Consider the following 23876-nt stretch of genomic DNA (forward strand, 5'->3'; position numbering starts at 1 on the left):
GGGAGCCTGGATGAACATTACAGTCAAGGATTGATTAGGCTCAGTACATAGATCTGTGAATTACACTGAAATGACCATTACATAAGTGGCGTTTTAATTTAAAAGGGAAAAAAAATGCTAGAAATCTACTCTGTTTCTTCAGCTAACCAAAAAAACCCAACGCTGAAGCAAGGCACTACAGCAAATTGTCATTACTTGCCAAATAGCCTTTATGAAAAGGAATGAGCCCAAAGAGAGCAAAAACAAAGAGCTCCTAGGGAAGAATTTTCTCATGAATGCATGAACTTTAGTATAATGAGCAATGATGAAAAACACAAAACATTAGCAACTTTCCATTACATGCAAGTGTTGTGAACACGTCTCCACAGGCAGTGACAAAGAACATTTTGTCAGTGTCTGCTTTTGGATATGAATGGGCCACAAAATGATTGCATAAGTGACTGCACAATTCACACCACTCATGGGATAACTGACCTACTAATTAGATAAAAGGGATCTGCTTTCAGACATCCAAGCAACACCAACACGCAAAACCTTCAACAAAGTAATTGTGTTTTTAACTGCAGCAGTTTCATATCAGTGACCAGCATGGCAACAGCTCTGGTACTTGAATAATGTGTTCACTGGGTGAGTGAAAGATGCAAACAGAAGAGAGAAAATGCAGAGATCTGCTGAGTACAACGTGTGAACAGTGTGGGAGCACTAAATAACTGCAGCACGGGTAAGTGGCACCTAAATAAAATGTGCCTTAGTGTTTTAAGCTGTTTAATGTGCCAAGGAGTAATATAAAAATTTACAGTGCATTAGACATAAATGGTGGCAAGAACAACCATCTCAACATCAGCAGAGCAGGTGGTCTTGCAAATGTCGTAGGTGGTAGCTCACTGTTAAGTAGCTTTAGAACAAGTTCAGGAAAAGTATTTTAAGCTAGCAATTTACATTTAGCAGAAAGTAGCTCAATTTCTTTCCACATCACAGAGAAGAATGAAAAATTAATTCATCAACTTACCTTTTCACAAGGAGAAACTACTGGTTTTTAAGGGCTATTTTTGGAACAAAAGTCAGCTGCAAGTCCAATGAAAATAGATTGATTTATTGGTAGTATTTTTATTAATTTCTTAGCAATACTGTATAATGCTGTGTAATTGAGATCTTAAGATTTACCCAGGAAAGCAATTTATCAATTGTTTTCAAATGAAGGCAAATTTCTTTCAAACGGTATGTTTTTTTAGCAGATATGCTACTGCTGGAATAACTCATGATGAATTTCTGTTCTACAAATGGTCCAAACAGGTGACCAAATATCTATCATTATGGCTAAACAATAAGGCAAAAAACCCCTGCTGATTATATACATCTTAGTCAATTTTATAATCACTTTGGCTGGGGACTTGTGGTGTAAGCTGTATATGAAATATGCCAGAAGTAGTTTGTGGTGGGTACTGGAGGGAGAATGCTTCCACTGACCCATCATGCAAACTCTGGTAAGAGAGAATCATAACACATGCCCATACAGGTGTATATGACAGGCCCCAGATTAGCTGTCACTACTGAGGGAAGATAGTACAGTCATGTCTACTGGAGATCTTAATGCTTAGCATTATTAAGAAATGCAGCAACTGTATTGGAAATTGCTGATGCTACTGCATTACACATTGCCAAGGCTCTGCCTTTTTTGTCTTTATCCAATTTTAATGCTGATACACACACACACAAATGAGGGAAACAGCTGTAATCACTCTGCATGCACAGAGTACAACAGAATTGCACAAAAAATTCTACACAACAGGATATGGTGGGGTTGAATGGTTCATGGGTCTGGAATAACCCGTTTTACCTCTAGCAGACTGAATTAGCCCACAGTCACAGGATAGCTGCAAGGGTATGAGGCAGCAAAAGCCTGTGAGTTGACTCTGCAGCCAGTAACCAACCTGAGAAGCTGCCAGCAATGCCACATGTCAGTGACCAGAACTGCTGCTGCCATCACAACCTCCAAGGTCAGAAACCAGGGAACCTTTACCACTCCGTCCATATCTCCAGTGGAGAGGGCAGCTCTGGACCCCAGCCTCTTAGGAAGGGTGAGAGGTGGGGAGCACAACACAAGAGACGTTTTTTATGACCAGGCAGATCCTCTACCCAAACCACCTCTAAGAATGAAGGGTCTGCAAGGCAGCTGGGTGTGCTCCCAGCTAGTACTTGGGATGCCAGGCTAAACCACCCGAGCTTTCTGGTCAGACACAGGGCACGGAATTAGCAGGCAGCCCACACTGCCAGGGGCTGAGGCTGAGAAAACCTCGAAGCAGGAAGATCCGTGCACAAGCATGAAAGAAACTGTCCAGGCTGTTACAGTAAATGACTTTTATTTTTTAAAAAATGAAATAACCGTGAACATATTAACAGGCCTGCAAGTGGCACTACAGTACAGCTGGAGATAAGGTCGATACATTTCCCCATGTACCCAGACAATGAAATCCATTGCATCAATGCTGACATTAGTAAATTCTGAATACAGTTCTATCAAGCAGGAACATTTTACTTAAAATAGTTCTGGACAAAGTTGACACTGAAAGTTAACTTTTCCTTCACTTTGGAAAGGATAGATGTTTTCAGCTAGCACTGGTATTGGGTGAACTATTGCCTGCAGTCACCAGTGCAGGGAGAGATGTACAACATCTCCATATGAGAACAGAGTTTATACTCCTTTTTACTTCTCATTCTGAGGAAGCAGGGTGGCATAGAGAGAGGGGGGAAGACAGGTGAGGTAATATGGGCAAGGGAGGTGGGATGTCAATTTCTATTCAATTCTCCTTTGGCTGTTTTTGTGCTATTTTGGACTGCTTTCTAAAAATCACTTCTTGATTTTATTGAAAGGAAGACTAAATGTAATGCGCCTTTCCTTGAAAATCCAGGAACAATTGTGGTACTTCAAAAATACTAAAAATATCTACTTTCATGAAATATTAACTGTTTCACTACAAACCTATTTTTTCACTAAATACACAATTCTCTTATCTCTGGAGTCTCCCAGGGGGAAAAAAAAGTGGGTTCTCCCTTTAGTTCTGCAACTCTACAGTGTATAGAGAAACGGCTACAAGAAGGGGAGTGCAGAGAATAGCTTTATCCTTTTCCTTGGCCTGTATCTCACATGGGAAGTTTGCTTGAATTTCTGCAGCTGGGCTGCTGTTGGTCACACTCTTTCAGCAGCTAAACTAAGTCTGCAGCAGGACAACCCACCTCCAGCACGTTCCGTCTAACTTTGTGGAGACTAACTAGGCATGAGGGAAAAAACATCCACACTCTTTATACCATTTCTAATCATAATATGCCGGAACACCCAAGTGGTTTTCCATGTTCTCCCAATTTGCAAAAGGCCACAGGAAAGGGACATGGCACCTTTTTAGAATCTGGAATTCTGCATGTTAACAGTGCGACCCTCCGTTAGACCTTCAGTGTTGAGGCAGCGTAGGAAACAGTGGCTGAAGAGTGTGTGTAATACTGACCACACCAGCTCTCAGTGAGAAGCCTCTGCTCCTGCAGAGGCAGTCGTGTGCAGTCCCTGTAGATACCGTGAGCAAAAGGCTTACTTTGACAGGGCATTTGGAATTAGCAATTCCTACGATCTAGCTAGTTTGGATTCATGAGCTTTCAGTGTGCCAACAGCATCTTTCACTGCATGGTAGATAATGTTCTTCACCTGAAACAGGAAAAAAAAAACAAATCAGCTTCTCCAGACTTAACAAGGAGAGTCCTACATACCTATGCAATCAACTTTGACAGCTGAATTTGTAATAGTTGGCAAGTATACACAAAGTATATACTCTCCCTGCTTCAGGACATCAACAACATAAATTTTAACTGTCACAGATGACAAGTATTTTCTGATTTATTAACTCATTTTCTGGTCACCCAGCAACATATATTTACTCATGTTATTTTAAGATAAATTCTCTCTTTTGGGAGAGCTAGGAGGAAGTGCACTATGAAGTGATGTACATGAGTTTATTTTGAAAAAGTCTGTGTGACCCAAGTCACTCACAGATACACATGAATCAAACCTAAAAGGTGAAAGAAAATCATTTGTTTAATCCTATGAAAATTAAGATGATGCAATGAACCCTCCTGTATGGAGGCTAGAAATTCTTCAGATTTGTGAATCTTTCAGAAAGGCAAGCAAGATCAGGGATGAGAAACCCACCAGTACTCACAGCAATCTGTTTCACAGGTAGCTATTTAACAATCAAAGCTCAGTCTTATTTCTGATTTTTTTCTAGTTGAATTTTATTTCTAGGTATTGAACAGAAGTTTCACCTCTAAGTGAGCAGCTCAACTGCACTTGCTCAACTGCCAAGCACCATCACCTTCTCCTGATATACACATGAGCTCAGTTTTTTGTATCATTTATGTCAGTTATTGTCTCGTGTATTTTTTAATATAAAAAATATAGACACAGGTTCATATAAAAATATACGTGAAAAATGACCAAGAAAAATAGTAAAGTCTGAGACAAATACAACTGGTATTCCTGTTCACGGGAATACTGACTTGCACTATAGGGGTTTTTTGTTGTTTGTTTGGGTTTTGTCTGTTTCTTTGGGTTTTGTCTGTTTTATTTTTGTTTGTTTTTGTTTTGGGGGGTTTTGTTTGTTTGTTTGTTTTTTAATAATATGTGTTATTCAGTTGCAATCTCTTAGTTTACAGAAGCACTTCCACGTCTGTATCATTACATCTGAAGAGGTACAGTGTTAGAAGCTGAAATGAGAGTTGATCCTATATCTGCTTTCCTTTAAAATCCAATAAAATTCCATATAGAAATTCACAGCAATGTTTCACTGAACTGGTTTGAGAGAATTAACTTGGTAAGTTCTGACATCTCTGGGTGACACTGGAGTGCAAGGACAGCCATCCTGCAGATCTCCACCCTGCTTCATTTTACATGCATGTGATTACTGGTACACAAAAAATGCTGACAACAAAATCTGCAAACTGAGCATATATTAATGCTTCAGAAGCAGCAGGAAAACCCCAAAAAGGCCTCCTACAGTCTTCTCTCTGCAGAACTTACTGTCTTATACACAATGTTCTGTGCATAGTTATTAGTTTAAGCAGTCACACTTCTTCAAACCAAAACACATCTAATTTTAGGACTAACTTAGGTTGGATAAGACCTTTAAGATCATTGAATCCAACCACAAATTTAACACTGCCAGCTCTACCACTAAACCTATCCCTGATATTTAAATAAGCAAGCCTCTGCTTTCAGAGCAGTTTTCCTTTAGGCAATAAAGAAACAAATACAAGTGTACTTGGGCAAATAAACATCTCTCTTCAAAGCAAAGCACTGCTCTTTCCTTTAATAGTGTTTTTTCTTTTGCTATGCTTTGCTGTCATTAGGATTCAGTCATTTAAAAATTTAATACCAACACATTCACTAGTCCAATGGGGGGAAGTTCTCTGGAAATCCACATGAATAATACTAATTTTTATTTGCATAATACTGTAGATGTAAGTATTTAAAAATTAATTGATGTACCTATCAAATAAGAACCTCCAAATCTGTGGAAAGTTATTACTCTGGCAAAATGCAGGATATATTTATTGACCACTGACATAAAACAGTTACCTGCAGTTTATCCTCATGGTTTGTATGAGTATTAGACAGGTGCCTGAACTCCTGGGTCAGACGGAAGCAGTGCTTCACGTGTTCTGGAGATACAAAATCTTCTGCCACTTTAATGCAGCTGTACAAATTATGGACCTAAAAACCCATATGAAATGACTGACACATCAAGACTGAATGAACCATACAAACCCACAAAAACCCCAACAACCCTCCATATATTTAGGTTCTTTCACATTTACTGATCAGAAACAGGAACTGACAGAATTGTGTCTAAACAGTAAACCCATAACAAAATACATGACATCTAACAGGTTACCTGTTCTCCCACATACATTAGTGTTCCCTAAAGCAAGTTCTCTTACCTTTCTCCAAGCTTTTATTGAAATTTGTTTCCCTGGCTGAAGTTTCACTACACAGAAATGTTTTCCCACCATTCACCCCAGCTCCCCCCCCTCCTTAATTTCATCACAGTAACGTACACACCATTCAGATATTCATATAATTTTTACTAATACAATTATTAAGATCCAATCCAAACAGTTCCTTTAAGAACTGCATATTTAGAAAAAGGAACGTCAGTGAGCAATAATAATTAACAGTTATTTTGAAGTTCTGTTGTGCCTCTAATTCAATCCTATTTGTCAATATGGCCCAGAGGTGCCACCCTTACCTGGTGGGGAGCACCTGCAGGAATGAACACAGCATCACCAAGGAACTGCACTATGGCCCAGCCTTGCACTCCATACTCATCATACAGTCGCTTCCGTAAGGTCTGGTCCAAGTACCAGCTTTGGTCATGAATGGGGTCATGATCTGGAGGATTTTCTTGGCCTTGTTCTTCTCCAACCTAGGGCCAAGATATGGGGTGGGGGGAAACCATGACACAGCACCTTGATATTGCTGGCTCACAAAATGGTCTGTACCAAAAAACATAACAAACTGTTTCAAGGTAGAACATTATTTTCATTAAGGTCATTTAGGTCTGAAATAGTGACATGTGCATTAGTATGAAGATTCCAGACCAGGCTGAAAACCTGGGAACACAGCAACTATTAATGCCCTCAAAGACAGGACTGGAATACCAAATTGTTGACAGCAATTTGTATCACTCAGCTGCTATGAGCAAGCTTGTTAAATTATCCTGCAGGCTCAAAAGCCTTCTTTGTAACCAACATACCTTCCGGAGAAGTTCCCGTATCTTTTCAGCATCCTTGGCAGCGTAGATGTGCCACAATGCCCCAGGTTTCTCTCTTCCTTCGTGGATTCGCTGCTTTGTTACATCGTCAGCGTCTCCCTCGTCGATTGTTTTCAGAACCTCTGGAAGGGGAATCCAGGTAAAAGCAGTGTGGTTACAAAGCTGCTCATTTCTGACACACAGAACACGAAGGAGTGTTTTGAGCTGCTAAATCCAGTCACATTGCAACTGCTGCATCACAGAGTGCCCCTTCTGAGCACATCAAGCTTCATCTGAACAAAACTCAGGGAATGTGTCAATTGACAGCGAATCACAAAGCTCACTCATGAATTCAAACTGAGCTACAACTATTCAAATACAAGGAGAAGAAAGAGTAACTTATTACCCTTTCTCCTGCTTTCTTCAGGAATGCACCTAATTTCTAGCAAAACTCTGCTGCTTCCACAGTTGGAAACTAATGAAGCATTACTGCCCTTTTAAATTTGTGCTGCAAATATAACAAACTGCCTTGTATACTTGGATTATATATGACAAGCTCAAACAATAAAAGAGAGTCTTCTTTCTCACACACACAATTGATTTTTAATGTAGAGAAAACAGCTTTCCTTAAGCATTACCATCATCATGGGTTCCTTCCCCAATGGGAATCCCAACATACACCATGACGTTAACAGCATCAGACACATCCAAGTGCAGGTTTGTGGTACCAACTCGTCTGTCTTCTGCAGTAATTAAGCCTGTAATAGAGTGTAAAATAAAATCAAATTCTATGATTTTCTTACAGAAATAGCCTTTGGTGTACAGACTCCTTCACTCAACTTACATGTCTAGTAATACATAAAGCAAACTGCTGAACACCATTAATTACTGAATAAGCTCACTTTGTCTCAGCTGCAACCCCCTTTTTTAAGCTTTTATTTCTGATGTCATACTGCTAAAAAAAAATCCTAACCCCCCCCCATCTCTTTCTCAGAACTGCAATATGTTGGTTTACAGCTTAAATCTAATCCACATTTGGTTACTGAGCTAAAACATTTTTTAAACGATGAAACAATGAAAAATCTCCCATGTCCTTGGGTGAGTTGTTACTGTAGGTGTATCAATACTTGGAATGCACAACCTAAGAAAACACTGCACCCCTGTCTCACCAATATGCAAAGAGAACTACAGAAACTATGTTAGGTAGCTTCGCTTCCACACACTTGCTTTGAAAGATGACTGCAACTTTTTCCTTATCAGCATTGCTTGACATTTTTCAGTATATAAAAAACCTCTACTACTTTAAATGTCATTTATCTTACTCTAAACCTGCAAAAGTATGTATTTTCAAATTAATCAGTTACATTTGTTTTAAATTAAAAGTCTACAAAACCTGCTTTTGACCTCAAAGTCAGTACATTCAGGAATTAAAATACTCCAAAAGTTGATATGACATGCATTAATTGTTCATGTATCCTCCACACTGCTATATTACAATCACTAAAAAGTTTAATGCTTTACAGTCCCATGCAGGGTATGTGTTCAGATAAAAGTTTCCTCTATTTGTATGCTATTTATCTGCTATATAATTAATCTTAAGAGGACAAAACTATCCAATTCAGGTAGCTGAACATGGCAACAGTTTTGTTTGGCATGTTGTCTGTAGTCTGTGCTATTAGACATGGATTAAGAAAATTAAAACCCTGATTGGAGACATGAATGCACAGGTCTAAGTGCCCATAAGATGGGTAATTTTCCTCTTAAACGTATCAACTGGTCTCAAAAAGATACTAACTATTCCTTGAACCCTCTGTTGGTATTATGCTTATTATATATACTAATAATTGTTTGCAAACTTTAACTTACCATATGTACATCTCTTGGATGTACAAGGCAGAACGGGGCACATCTGACAGACAGAGCACTAGCATAAGAACAGATTGCAGGACTAAATGAAAAGAAAATGACAGCAGGCTCTAGGATAAGCACTGAGTTTTGACTAATGCCACAGCCTTGCATTTGCCTAAGTATAATAAAGCATCACAAAAAACAACATATGCAGAAGTATACTCACATACCATAGGCATTGTACATTTTGGGACCCAAGTCAGGACGGACAAAGTAGCTTGGCAGCCTAGAAGCCAAATTCAGTCTGCCATCTCTCTTGGTATATTCAGGAAGAGGAAGATTTTCCATCAAGTCCTCAAACCTGGAGAGCAAAGAGAGACAAAGGCAGGTTTTCCCCTGCAGCACCTACAGCAGAGTCCTGTCACTGATCCTAAGGGCAACTTACCTCGTAGGCATCATATCTCTGAAGTCCTCCCCTGGAGGCCAATCCTTTAACTTTAGTACCATTGGCTGACCATCCTCTGATCTGAGCCGTTCTGCAAGAAACAAATCAAGATTTCTTCATGTAATATCTTTTTACTGCAACCCATTACTTTGTTTAAGCTGTCAGCCTTCTTATACCCCTTACAATGCACAGTAAAATGGATCCTGGTTTTATTTTGGGCTTCCAAGCATTATCATAGTATGACCAAACAACATTTTAACAATTATATATATATATATGTATCATTACCTACAGCATAAGTTTGCCAGATCTTGCACAGCTGCTAAGTTCTAGAATACTTTTTATTCAACTTCAAAAACAAGCCTTTCCAAACCCTTCTTCCTTATTTCTTTTACCAAAGTCTAAGGGAGTTTTATCTTTAATTTCAAGAGGAGTAGTACTTCTATAAAATTAAAGTTATTGATTCATGCTCTGAAATCATCCCTAACCTCAGTGTAAAGAAAGAAACAATGGTACACCACACTCAAGAAAGCTCAAGGGCAGGTGGTCACAGAGGAAGGCACACTTTAGTTTTTTTAATTCTTCTTTGCTGGAGGCACTCAAATTAGCAGGGTGCCAAACCCAAACATTTGTTCTTCACTTTGAGAGTTTTACCCTGACTGGTAAAAGAGAAAGCTGGCAGCACAGAAAGATGGCATTACATGTGCAACAGTGATGTGTGCTGGGACAGCACTGATCCACTGCTGCTTTGCCTCAGATCCTGCAAGGGCTAAGAGAGTCTGTCTGGAAGTGGTAAAGGAGCAGCTAGAATCAGTGTAACATTTAGAGAGAAACAAAGGTCACTCTTCTATCAGATTTTTCACAGCTCCACATGAAGCCATCAGTTGGAAAAGAGGGTGTGCAGCAGTGTAACACCTTCAGACTCCCCCTTCCTCAGAAAGTAACATCCTTCAGCACTTCCTACCTTTCCAAGGATCGACAGACAAACAAAAAGCAACTAATCCTACCCAGGTCTAGCAGAGCTGCTGACAGCAGAGAAAGCATATCGAAGAAATTAGGACTTGGAGACCTGTGAATCACATCTGTGTTACATATCAACAGGCTACAGAGGACAGCCTTAGTTTGCAATAGAAAAAATAATTTTATTGAAATTAAAAGGATTTAAGAACTGCAGATATGTAAACCAGTGTGACTGATTTAAAGATAAATTTTGATGAGCTACAGATTTGAGAGAGGCAAGCGAACTGAAAAGCTCAAGGACTTGAATTTCATGTTTTACAACTTCCCATATTCAAGATTTTGAACTCATCAAGGATATTTGTTCTAAAACAGAAGCAGCTTGTAGGATGGCTATTCAGAAAGGACATACCTGGATGAAAACATATAGATATGACAAATTACACTTAACTGGACAAAGCCCAGAAAAAAATCTGATCAGCAAAGAAAAGCAGGTCTAAGAAGGATCAAAACAAAACAGTTAGACCTTCCAAAAGTCCACTTTGAACTCAAAAGTATTAAAAGAAACAGCACAAGATTAAAATTAATTAGAATCAAGTGTCATACAGAATAATCTCAATAACACCTCCAAAGTCAGTGGCCGTTCTACATCTCTTCAGTAACTTAAAGCGAGGGTGGGGCAGCCACATATTTTGGAAATCTAAAACTCATGCAATGTAGAGAAGTCAAGAGTCATTATATAATTTGCAAACCATTTTCATATGAGTTACTGTGTGAAATCTCTGGACTAGGAGCAAATAATACTCCTCTATAATAGGGATTGCACACAGCTGAAAAACACTAAATAAAATGCATTTAAAGGAAACTAGCAAGAGTGATAAGGTTTTCCAACCTAGATCACTAATATTTCTCATATAAAGTGTAGTAAAGGTCTAAAAGAAAGGCAGAAGCTGATTTTGCTGAAAGGAGCATACCTGTCTAGAGACAAACTACAAATAACATTTCTCAAAGATAACTTAATCCATACAAATTTACTATTTTCATGAGTGACCCCAGCACAAAAGTGAAGAGTTTGTGAAGTTTCTCAATTACCACCAATACACAAAAGACCACACCATTATATCCTTCTAGACCATTTATTTCTGATTAATAACAGAAATGGTATGAAATATAACGGTGCAAAATACAATACCATGTACTTGGAACCATATAAAAAACAAGTCAAAAGTTGGAAGTTCTTTGAATGGAAAATGACTAGGGAAGGGAATATTTTTAGTCTGCAAATCTCTCATTTCACTGACTGTTGAACAAACATTCCATTAAGTCATCCAACAGTTCACCATTTCTGCTATCTGCACATAGCAACAAATACAGAAAATATTTTATACACAACACTAAAATAAGCAACATTGCAATGAACTGTTACAACTTCAACATCTGTAAGATCACTCTGATCTAGGTACACACAGCCTAAAATGAAGCACTCTGCTTTTCAGAAGCACTTTAACCTGCCCAGTTATACCCCCAGAAATTTTAAGTGGTTAGTTATCCCATCCAGAATTGACAGAAGGTTTTCTTAAAGAACTCAAGAATTAAGTAATGTGTTATCATGTGAGACATTCATTCATCATTGCTATTAATAATAAATAGAAACTTGTATTTGTACTCACAGATGATCTACTATGAAAATAATTGGCAATGCCAAGTTTACTTAGCTGATGTATTCCACCAAGTCCAAGTTTTAGTACCAAAAGCCTCAGTCTGTTTTAGCTCTGCAGATTCCCTTTGGTTTTACAATAAAAGTTGAGGTTGGAAGGAGAGTAAGGGTAGACAAATTACTTACTGTCTTAATTACAGTATCTGACGAATAATTTCACTGAGAAAAGTTTTTTAAAAAGTAGTTTCCCATGAAATGGATCATTTTTGACACATGAAAGTAACACATGGCAACAAAACCACAGTACAGACAGTTCTCTTGGGCAGTCCTGCCCTAATCTTCACCAAAAAGTATTTTCTAGAGTGTGCTACATCTAAGGAACAATGGCTTCTTTGGATGAAACTGATAGGTATTTGGACTGTTTTTCGTTATAATTTTTGATTTTTAAAGAAAATAGGTGGAAAAGGAGGAGTTGAAATGGCAAGACAGACTGCTCAGTTAAACTAGTCAGCCATAAATATTACTTACTAGATATTATCTCAAAGCCATCCCAGAAGTCACGCACTTTCACGTCTGAAATTATGGCACAGTTCCTGCAGTTCACCAAATCTACATCTTGATCTCCAAATTCCAGGCTGAAAGCTTCTGGTTTCCAAAGCTCTGACTTCAACTTCTTATGGACACCAGATACCAGCACGGGCTGAGAATACAAAGATGAATGCTTACTCCACCATAACCAAATTTCTTACACATGCAGCCAAACTTTCGTAAGAGCCGAGACTCCTGGCTACCACCACTCAAAAGACACCACAAACCTACTTTCATCCATGTCTGGGTTTTGTGCATCGAGCAAATAACCAGAGTCAAAGCAAGCTTTAGTTCCAAGCCATGTGCAGTTGCACCACTTAGAAGTGGTGTTGGATTAGACTGGCCAAGGCAAGTGCATCAGGTCTCCATGGCAAGGTGTTGGCAGCAGGTGTGGGCTCTGTGATGGGGCTGGGATCTGCCCCATGGACACAGATGGTTCCCCCTGGCTCCACAGACCCATCACTGGCCAAAGCTGAGCCCACAGCTGATGCTGGTGGCACCTCTGTGACAATAAGAAAGGGTAAAAAGTGCTCCACAGCTGCTGGGGGGGTGAGATGGACACACACACACGGACACGGACACGGACAGCAGGCAGGGGGGAGGGAGAGAAACAACTCTGCAAACACCAAGGTCAGAGACAGAGGAGGTGCTTGCAGCCCATCCAAGAGCACGGTGAGGCAGCTGTGCCCCTGCAGCCTGGGGAGGACCACAGTGGAGCAGAGATCCACCTGCAGCCCATGGAGGACCCTGCACTGCAGCAGAGGGGAGATTCCCTGGGGGAAGCTGCATTCACAGAGAGCCCACTCTGGAGCAGGCTCTGGCAGGGGCTGTGGGGAGGACCCCAGGCATAAGCAAATTTTCTGGTAAAAACTGTGCCCACTGGGGACCCACACTGGAGCAGTCCATTCCTGAAGGATGGCAGCCCATGGAGAGGACCATGCTGGAGCAGTTCAAGAAGGATCATATCCTGTGAGAGGAACTCCACAATGAAGCAGGGGAAGTGTAAAGAGGAAAGAGCAGCAGAGACAAGTGTTATGAACTGACCACAACCCCCATTATTCCCCAATCCCCCTGTGGGGGCCGTGGGGGTGAGGAGGTAAAAGAGTCAAGGATGAGAGAGTAAGGTTAAGCCTTCAAGAAAAAGGTGAAGTGGGGGAAGTGTTTATTGCTTTATCTTTGTTCACCACCATCCCACTCTATTTTTAATTGGCCATAAATTAAATTACTTTATCACAAGTTGAATCTGTTTTGCCTGTGACAGCAATCACTAAGGGATCTCCTTGTCTGTCTTGACCCACAAACTTTTTCACCTTATTTTCTCCCCCTATTCTGTTGAGAAGGGAGAGTGAGAAAGCAGCTGGATAGAGGGGTGTGGCAGCCAAACAAGGTCAATCCACCTGTGGAGGCACAGTGTATGTAGAATCCCACCACTTGTTCCTTTTTTTTTTAAGCACAAATGCAACTACCACTGGAAACAGCATTTGTAGTAAAGCCTTCTCACGAGAAATTTTCATGTTCTGATATGAATTGTTTAACTACTTCAGTCATTATTTATGTATAAACATGGATCATCATTAATTCCTTAGGACAAAACCAAGTAGCAGAAAAGAGGCTGTTCACTTGCAAAAGGGCTTTTAAGATGTTTAGGCTAACCACATATATATATATATATTCTACACAGAGATTCCAGTGGCCTCTCCCAATAAACACTCAAAGGCACTTGCTACACTGACAATACTTGGAAAAGGTATACCAGACAATCCTCCCAACACTGTCCAAGACCTTCTCAGTTCCTCCCATCTCTAAAGAGCGTTACTGGACTTGAGAGAAAAGGAAGAGAGGGTATGAAGTGAACTTGTACACTGACTATTCCCACTTGAAGTGTTCTAGCTTTAGTAACTGCTACCTATGTTCAAATGACAGTTTCCATGCCTATGCAAGTTTGAATTAATTTCAAGCTGTGCCCTATACATTAACAATGATACGAAGGTGGATCTTAGGTTTATTCACATGAAGAGCTCAGCACAACCCTGAGAAGCACAGATGCCCCTGGATGTAGTATCAGTGCATTAGGCAAAGATACCTACAGATACAGATCCAGCTACTTTCTAAATGGTTGCTCCCCAGCAACTGCATGTACTGCTGCAGTACATGTTATTCCTCCTGAAGTGCAGGACTTTGCACTTTCCCTTGCTGAACATCACCAGATTCTTCTCAGTCCCATTCTCCAGCCTGTTCAGGACCCTCTGAATAGCAGCATAACCATCAGTCATTCCTCCTAGTTTTTTGTTGTCTGTAAACTTGCTGAGGGTATATGAACTCCATCTTATCCAGGTCATTAATGAGGATGTTAAATACTACTCACCTCAAAACTGACCCCCCCATGGTACCCTACTAGTGACTGCAATCACAACCCTTTTGAGCACAGCATTTCAGTCAGTTTTAAATCCATCACACTGCCCACTTACCTAGTCCATACTTCTGTTTGTCTGAAGACATTATGACAGTGTAAAAAAGCCTTATTGAAGTTAAGATAAAAAACATCCAGTGCTCTCTCTTCATCCACCAAGCCAGTCACCTCATCACAGAAGGCTACAAAGCAGGTTAAACATGATTAAACCAGCGTTCCTGAGCTCCTCTTCTCTTCTCCTGAAGCCCAGGCTTGTGATCATGCTTTTTTGCTTTGCTCCCTCCTCTCAGAATCTTGACCCCAATGCCACCATCTGACAGTGACTGCAGCCAAAGCTGCCCCTTACCTCCACATCAACAACCAGTTCTTCCCTGGGTGGAAGCACGAGGTCCAGCACAGTGCCCTTCCCTAGCTGGCTCCTTGGTCAGCTGAACACCCCTCTGTCCCTCACTGGCAGGATTAAGAAAACCACCAGAACTCCATGGCCTTGACCACTACTCCCAGAGCCACCGAATCACTCCTGATACTGTCTTGATATTATGGAAGAGCAGCAAAGTGCAACTGTCTGAGGCCCTGACAAGCAGCAAACCTCCCTAAAATGACAGAGCAAAACCACTGATCTCAAGTTTAAATATACTCCCTGATCCCAGCAGAAATTGTAACATTAAGGCAATGAAAAGGTTTTAAGCATATTCTACAAAAAAACCCTAGGGATCATGTACGAGGAATAAAATAAAAGTACCTTTCACAGGGTGGGTGGAAAGCATTGCCAGGTAGTCTTTAAGCTGATGGATAACCCAGTTGTCTTCAGCACAGGAGAATAATGACAGATTTTGATCCCTGCAGTATTCATTTGACCACTTGTAAATAGCAATTGAAAAAAATATCAACCAAACTACTAAACTTAGTAGAACCCTTCCAGCTATTAAGCAGCGAATTTCTCATGGAAGAAAGAAAACATTCTCCCTAGTGAAGAACACAGGTAGGGTTGCAAGGTAAAAGGATAGCAGACTTGCCTGGCAGACATTTCCTGCCAAATCCACTCTCAGACTACAGGGAGCGAACAAACAAACAAAAAGAAAGCTCCAGTACCATCCTAAATTTTCAGTGTCTCGGTAAAGAGAAAGCCTAGCATGAAAATTCAGAAGAGAACAGGTTGCTATGGGATAAGAATCCTGACAGTTTCCCCAGCTAAGCAACAACCATTTTCAGGAGAGTAAAATGCTCTTGAAGAACAGGTTCAGAAAAAATTAGTCTTATGGTCTCTCAGTGAATTCTGGGATAAGACATGCTTATTTCTGACAATTTCTGAAACAAAGGAGTCAAAAAGTGTTGCTCTTTCTGCACAACACTGAAGAAGTACCACATTATCCAAATATTAAGGGAAAAGAATTTCCTCTTTTAATAATTTGAGATGCCATCATGGCCAAGATCTTCGTATGGCTCAGATCTAGTGTCCAGTGTGCATTTATTGTGCTGGGGAGAGTATCTAAGAAGTTGTTTTTTTCAAAATAACCTTTTCCAGCCCACAAAATATGAAGAAGAAAATGATTTGGGAATGGTGGTGGAATTAATGTTCTTTCACTTCACTTTTAAAGGTGCAGCTGGGATGTACAGCAGTATGTAAGCCAAAGGAGAACTGTGACTGAGCAGAGTTTTTTGAGAGAGTCTCTGCTTGAAGAAATTCTGTTTAAAATAGCCTTGTTGAGACAGCGATGCCTGCTTGGGTCATGTCTCTCTCTTGTGCAGGAACGAGGGAGGTTTACTTAGGTTACTTTCCACATTTCAACAGGAAACTCAAGTGAGTGCAACAGCACTGGAGAATCCCTAAATGAGCAAGGGACTCCTGTCTATTCTTATTCAAGGGGTTCTCTGAATGGTAAAGTCATCCAAAAGAATCAATAGCACACCTTGGGGCAAAGCCTAAAATAGTGGGACAGAAAGAGACCATGAGCATGGCACTTGTAGCCAGAGCCTCAGAGTGTGCACCACCTTGGAAGATGATGCACCCTGCAAGCATCAGACAGAAGATCAGTCATGACATCTCGAGACTCCATAAGGAGTCTCTCAGGATTCCTTAACAGTCAATAACTCCAGGGCCACAAGCAGCATCTTGCACCTGGTGATTAACCAGTCTCATTGGCAGACAAACTGACAAGCACATTTTTTGTAAGCATTCCCAAAACATCCAGGATCCTCCTAAGAGAAACAGCAGTATTTGTTGACAGAAAGTGCTGACAAAATTATCAGACTATACTAACCAGAAGGTAAGGACCTCTTTACAAAGTCAGGCAGATGATGGACACCACAGCACTGCAAAACAATGATCTGAAATCCCTCATAAATCAGAATGATGTAAAAGGTTGAAAAAGGAAAAAAAAAAAAAGGAGGAGACTCCTGTGCACCCCCAAAAAATTGGGACAGGAAGATAGCTGCAGTGTGGGGAAGGCTGGCAATACCAGCAGCAAGCTGAGTTTCTAGTCAGACAAGCAAGGGTGTGCTGCACAGCAGCCCCCTCCACCTATTAGGGGCTGGCCAAGGGAGCCATAAACAGGAATGTGGTTGGTGGCACAACAATCATCTTGGCACACACTGCACTCAACTGAAAAGTACCCTGGTTCTGTCAGGAATGGACTCTGAGTGTCAAAAGAGGTACTTGCAGCCTGTTCCTCCACCACACCTCAGCCACCTACATCTCTTGTGAGCAACCACAAATAAACATGGAATGTGAGTGCCAAGAGCATTAGCACTGTAAAAACAGCTGACAGTAAGGACTTCTCCAGAAGATGGTCTCAATTCTGAGTAGTTAGTGAAGGTGACTGTGTCAGAGGCAGCTGCAGAACCAACCACCACGAATACAGTCTGAACACTGATGGACATCATATTCTGTTAAAGCTATGGGTGCACTTCCTTTGCAGCAGCAGTTACTCACCCATTTTTTAAGATTCAGTTTATCTGACCAGGCTGATCTTACTGCCTCTCTGGAGAAGTCTAAACTGCAGTACTACAGCTCAAGATCTGAAAAAGTGACTCTGCTGGCAGCAGGTCTAAGGTCCAGCCTTTTGACTGAAGGCCTAACCAGTTGATGGCACCTCAGACAATCCACAGGAGTGCTCAGTACATGAGCTGCTGAGTTGAAAAAAACACTTGGGTTCCCACTAGCTGTAGGCTCAGGGTGAGCCTATCAAGTACACCCAAAACTCAGATTAGATTACTACATGCAGCACTTTGGTTTCTGCACAAGCTGCAGCTGGAAGGAATGGACCTTTCCCTGAGGCTATAAAGCATCAAGTGTGGGGGAGATATGAGAGTGCATGCAGGAAATCACAGTGGATTCACTACTGGGCTGTAGTAGAGCAGATCAGGTTCAGCACCAACCACATAACAACCAAAAAGGCTGTCACAGCAAACACCCTCATGCTGGTAAACTGAGAAAAGCTCAATATGCAAGAACTCCTGGGCTTGAGTCAGTACAGCATAGAGTGGACAGGGCTGCTGTGTCCCCTGTCATGATGCTACAGTTGAAATCATCATTCCTCATGTTCACTCAGGAGCAAGTGGCCAAAGTTTGAATGGACCTGGCAATGAAAAAGGTACAGACTAAAATCACAGCAAGGGTTGGATACCTGCCATCACCCACCTGGCCTTGTTTCCAGCATTCCCTGAAGATCTTCCAGTTGTTTTTGTTGCTGGGGTCGTGAAGGCAAAGGAGTCTACCATCACACAGCCAAGAGTGGGAAGTGTGTGGATCCAGCACATTTAATCCCATTACCATTTCCTTCACCTCTCTCTGGGTGTCAACCAGGTTACTGGCTCGCTTTGCAGCATCAGATGTCTTCTTATTTTCCACCACAGAAGCAATGATATGGTCTAAGAAATTAGGCAGGCTGGCTTTACCTTTGGCCCCCTAGAAGATGTAAATCCAGAGGTAAGTTTAGTCTTACAACAGTAATCAGTTGTAAACAGTAATCCTTCGGATTCTGGTCATGGACACCTTGCTACCAGAAAAACATGCATCAGTGAACAAACTGGCTCAGAGAGAGACAGGTATCCAGGAACAGAAACAGTAAAATAATCAACTACAGGCTACCTAGAAAAATATTATGCACACAGTCATGAAATAGAAAGCTCTAATGATCTAAACTTAGCTACTTCAATAGTAAAAATGGTTCATGTTTTTCTTAACTTCATTAATATCTCAACTCTATTTCCCCATTTTCCTCATTCCACTACTAAGGAAGTGAATTCAACCCTGGGACAGGTAAGCCAATGGATATGTGAACTCTAAGGAAACACAGATAGGAGAAAGTGCTTCCTGTATGTCAACAGAACCATGAGTAGACAGCCAAGTATATTCTAGCTCAAATGCCTTTCAAGTTTACACAAGTTTGTTTAAGGAACTAGTTTACTCATGTTTTGTCTTTTTTCTGTGGCATGCTTTTGCAATATCTATAAAGTTTTGAAATTTAAAGTGAGCTTGTACAGGGATGCTGATTATCAATTAAACAATTTAAAGGCTGTATTTAACTCACTTTCTTGGTCTCTTGAAAACAATAGCCTCTCCATGGCAGTAGCAAACTAAAACTAAAAATTGGCATGAAAATTCTCTACAACTTTGTAACGTGGTGAGTTTTGGTGAGATATTACATTTGTTTCAACATTCAAGAGTAAAACATTTAGAGGAAAATTGTTAGATCATCATGAAATTCTTCCCTAGAACAGTTATCACTGAAGGAATATAAAATTATTTACCGTAGAAGCTGCAGAAAAGACTGGAGGAAAGGGGATTCCTGCATCTGATGGGACCTGAGGAAGCTTTCCTGGCCCTGTGTGTAGCAGATCTCTGAGGCTGGAGCCTTCAGTTTTGTTGCTAGATGTCACTGGGCCCAACAAGAGGCTATTAAACAGCTTTGGGGTTAGAGGGGAAACCTTTGTACTGGAGTTGAAGGAATCCAATCCAAAGGGTGAATGGGATTCTTTACTAAGCACTGATCTCAGTGATCCTGATTCTGCAAGATAAATATAACATTGAGTGGGGGAAGAAGAAAAAACAAGAGGCAAAGTCCAAACGATCAAGAAGTTTTCTGAAATTATTTGTTCTGGCATTAAATAGGATATTGACAGAATCTTGTGGTAAAGGTAAATTATCACTCTAATAGTTAATGAGGCACCTCAGTGAGAATCAAAGACATCAGATCCTTCAGATAGATTTTACCCTTCATATGCTGTTAAATGTTTTGAACAGCACAACAGATCTGATCTGAAAGCATCTGACACACACAAAACCACAACTCTGTAATAGATAAAATTAAAAAAAAAATATTTCCCTGACTTTCTGAATTAATGCTTTGATATTAAATATTTCAAATTTTAATGGTAGTCAAAATATTACAGTGACTGAGCCCTCCAAAACGAGCCAATGATTCATGAACATTTAACATCAACATGTAAAGTAGTTTCTGCCAGACATATGGATAGGAATGAATCCTGTGCTAGGATTTATTCCTGTGAGGTAGTCATGCTACCTCTGACATTCAGGAAGTGTGGTCACTCAACTACCAAGTATTAAAGATGCTCTAAGCTTTCATCTGACCTTCTGACTGGACTCTACTCTCTCAGTTCTCTGGAAATGCACTCTTCACATAGCACACAGAAGAGCTTTATTTGCTTCAACAGTTATAAAGCTGTAAGGCTGTATCTGAAATTAATTACTATCATTTTACATCAGCATACCAGCTTCTGAGAAAATAAATACACAAATTGGCAGTGAAATAAACTATGAGTGACAAGACAGTACTATCTTCAGCTGTATCATCTTTCCAGCTTTGCATACTCCTAAGCCTCTAAACCAAAACTGGTTCTAAGAGGCAAAGGAAGAAAAATGACCTTGTTCTTTTCTGTTTAGGGCAAGGCACTGTCACAAAGTACAGCAACCAAGCAGTACATTATCATATCTCTTTTAATTCCAACACCAGAGGGCATGTCTTCTGCTCACCTTTTGTTTCCTCTTTTGCTTTTTGCGTTGCTAAATCTGCAAGCCAGTGTAAAGCTGACGATGGAGCTGTTTCTGGGCAAAGTGGTCTGTTAGTCTTTATTTCACCAGTGTTATTAGCTGGTAATGTCTCTGTTTTTGTAGATTCTTCTATCCTACTATCAGTTGATTCAGATTTTGGTACAGTGTCCATTTCTAGCTGCCCCACTCCTGCTGTTCCTGCTCCAGTGGAAAAGGTGCTTTCGTTTCCAGAGGCTGATGCACTGGGATTTACAGTCGGAAGCTAAAACAAAAAAAAATAAACGACTGCTAAATGTTGAATAAAGGGAAGAGTTCAACTTGGGACACATTTTAGTTATCCAATGCATTTGGGTTTGTCTGTTGTTTTTCTTTCTCCATTTGCTTTAAGTGCATAGTAAAGCTCATTTATGCTTAGCAGCAGAGTACTGGAGCTTATCCCTGTCTGTTAGACCCTGCACTGTGGTGTGAATTCTTCCCATGTCATCTTTTAACACAAGACCAGGCTTCTGGATTTCTTTTCTTTTCTTTCTTTTTTCTTTATTCTCCAATTATAGGAGGATTTTTTTGTATCAACAGTAACAGAATTGCTCTTGATTCCTTCAGGAACCATAACAAAATAAAAGCAAATGTTGCAAGCTACTAATAGTGGCTTGTTTTAAAATACAGCATCAGTATGAATGGCTTCCTACCCAACTTCTACATAAGAGTATTAGCTCAAATACCCACTTGGTAAGTAAAAGATGCAGTTCATATCCCCAAAAAGTGTCCCAAAAGACTTTTGCTAAGCTAAAACACTCAAGAGTACGCATGGAAAAAAAATAAAATTTCTGTTTCGCAACAGATTAGCCTAAAGGATCTCACACCTTAATAGATCTTAAAGGTGTAAATGTCAAACCAGGTAATTTCAGCCTCCAGTTACGTACCTGTGATATTCCATTAGTGACAGCTGGTCTCAGCACTGATTTGTTCTGCCGGTTAATACACGGACAGTTGGCTTTAATGCCCCATTTGCCTCGTGCTGCATGAACCATGTCTCCAATGTTGTAAAGCGCTGGAAATAAAGCAGAGTCTTTAATATCACAGTAAAGAAATCTAAAAGAAAGGCCTGAACTATAATGTATCTTCAGAGGGGTGAGGGGTTTTAGTATTACTGCAAAGTATCTTTAAGATCGCGCCCTGTCACAAGACACTTGTCTCTGCACAGTGTGGCCAACGGTGCTGACACGGCCTCCACAGTGGCACTGAGAGGCTGTCAAACCTGGCAAATCCTACAGATTATCATCTGCTCCTCCTATTCCCCACATGACTAAGAGCATCATCCAGACACTCCTTGAACTCAGACAGGTTTAGTGCCCTGACCACTTCCCTGGGGAGTCTGTTCCAGTGCCCAACCACCCTCTCAGTGAAGAAGCTTTTCCTACTGTCCAATCTGAACCTCCTCTGATGCAGCTTCATTCCATCTCCTTGTGCCCTATCCCTGGTCCCTGGAGAGAAGAGATCAGCAAGTGGAAGTCTCTTCTAAATCCATGTTAGACGAGGTACCAGCTAGAACATCATTCATTCATCTTCATATTTTTTCCACTTACTTGCTCAGAACTGAGACAAAATTTGCTATTTTTCTTTTCATGTTTCAATCATTACCTGTACCAGGGATGATCTGTGTTGGCATAAGATTCTCTGGTTCATGAGACTGACCCTTTGCACATTTCAGCCATGAGAAAACTTCCTCATCACCAATCTCCTCTGTCTCTGGAATAAAGAAAAAAATTATATTTTGTACCAGAACTTTAAATACAGAACACTTCTCCATTAATATTGTTTCTTTAGATTAACCTGGTGATCTCAGGAATCAGCTATAAATACAGACCATTAGAACAGGATCTACAGCAACTTTTGCCTCTTCAGATCATAAAACTACCACAGTAATTTTCCCTTCATCTCTAGCAGTTTGTTGTTTTCAATCACCTAAAAATCTTGGCTTCTAGCCTTAGTTTTTTTAAATATGATACTCTTGTTCCCATTATGCTTTCTTAAGTTATCCTTATTAACATCCAGTGTTTTATACATCTGCTCCATACAATAATATAACTGTCACTTATACCCCTACTCTTACTGATTGCCAGTTGACAGCACCCACACTACCAAAGTGGTCTCAATACAGTAAAGTACACAAAAAACCCCCAACCAGGCATCTGCTTTTGTACCCATGTCACGCCTCTATTTGTTAAAATTGAACTTACTGAACTTTTTGCTGAATTACAAGCCCTGGTGTGTCAAAGAATCAAAAAAAGAAGAAAACTTTCCAATCTCACTCCTTGTTAGAGACAGCAGTTCTCTGCAGTGTCTGCTTACTAGTTCACCTTGCGACGGCTCTGAACTGTTAAGATATTACTTATATTTCTCTTTTATACTCTCTGAGGGAAAGATAGAACTATCCAGTCGTCTGTCTCAGTACACAGTCTATGCCTGTTGATGCTGTAATTTTAATAATCACATCCTAAGCAAATAAATAAAACACAGGCACATAAGGAAATGAAGAAAGGACCGGCAGCATAAAAGACAGTAGTGATCAAGTTCCAAACAAGCTGATAGTCACTAATTCTCCCACAAAACCTTCAGCAACTTCCCAGAAACTATCCCCAGTGAAAGCTAGTCAGGTCAAAGATTGCAGTGGGTAGAAGAGCCAGTACTCACCGCTGCGTGGACGGCTCTTCCTCAGCCGGTAACAGTCCAGACAGACCCCAAACCCACACTTCCGACACACCCAGTGGATATTGAAGAGAGTTGTCTCACACACATCACACATCTCCCTCACACCACGTACTGCTCGCTTCCATGCCACCTTCTCTATAAAGAGGAGGAACACTGAGAATTAGTGCTTTGACACTTTGCATTTCTCCCACCTAATTTGAGAATATCACAGTAACGCTGATAAAGAAACAATTCACAGAAACGTGACCTGAAGGCAGAGTATAGAAACACGTACTTTTTACATTCAGAGACACGTTCTTTGAGTTGCTAGTTTAGCGACACTATTAAAATTCCCCTTTCTAAGAGTGGGTAAGGTTAGGTCTGAAAATGCACATTACAAGGAAACGCAGCACCTTACAGAGTTCAGTAATGACTGAATTTCAAGGAGCACTTATGGAATTCATAGCAAAATT

At 40.5% G+C, this 23876-nt stretch overlaps 1 protein-coding gene across 2 annotated transcripts in view; it reads right to left on the reverse strand.

The window, feature by feature from the left end:
- Nucleotides 1-2343: 2343 nt before the first annotated feature.
- Nucleotides 2344-23876, reverse strand: part of KDM3B (lysine demethylase 3B) — a 46347-nt gene continuing 24814 nt past the window's right edge. For both annotated transcript variants that reach the window (XM_051794295.1, XM_051794296.1), the window contains 14 exons: nt 23407-23559; nt 22354-22461; nt 21636-21763; nt 20695-20974; nt 19452-19708; nt 18340-18606; nt 12230-12401; nt 9088-9178; nt 8873-9003; nt 7433-7552; nt 6798-6937; nt 6291-6467; nt 5621-5755; nt 2344-3694 (listed from right to left, as the gene is read on the reverse strand). In XM_051794295.1, coding sequence (XP_051650255.1) covers nt 3614-3694; nt 5621-5755; nt 6291-6467; nt 6798-6937; nt 7433-7552; nt 8873-9003; nt 9088-9178; nt 12230-12401; nt 18340-18606; nt 19452-19708; nt 20695-20974; nt 21636-21763; nt 22354-22461; nt 23407-23559 — 2240 coding nt within the window. In that variant the 3' untranslated portion in view covers nt 2344-3613. The remainder of the gene's footprint in view (nt 3695-5620; nt 5756-6290; nt 6468-6797; nt 6938-7432; nt 7553-8872; nt 9004-9087; nt 9179-12229; nt 12402-18339; nt 18607-19451; nt 19709-20694; nt 20975-21635; nt 21764-22353; nt 22462-23406; nt 23560-23876) is intronic.

This window comes from Manacus candei, unplaced genomic scaffold (genome assembly GCF_025592945.1).
Source record: "Manacus candei isolate 608988 ecotype Guabito, Panama unplaced genomic scaffold, ASM2559294v1 h1tg000037l, whole genome shotgun sequence".
NCBI lineage: Eukaryota > Metazoa > Chordata > Aves > Passeriformes > Pipridae > Manacus > Manacus candei.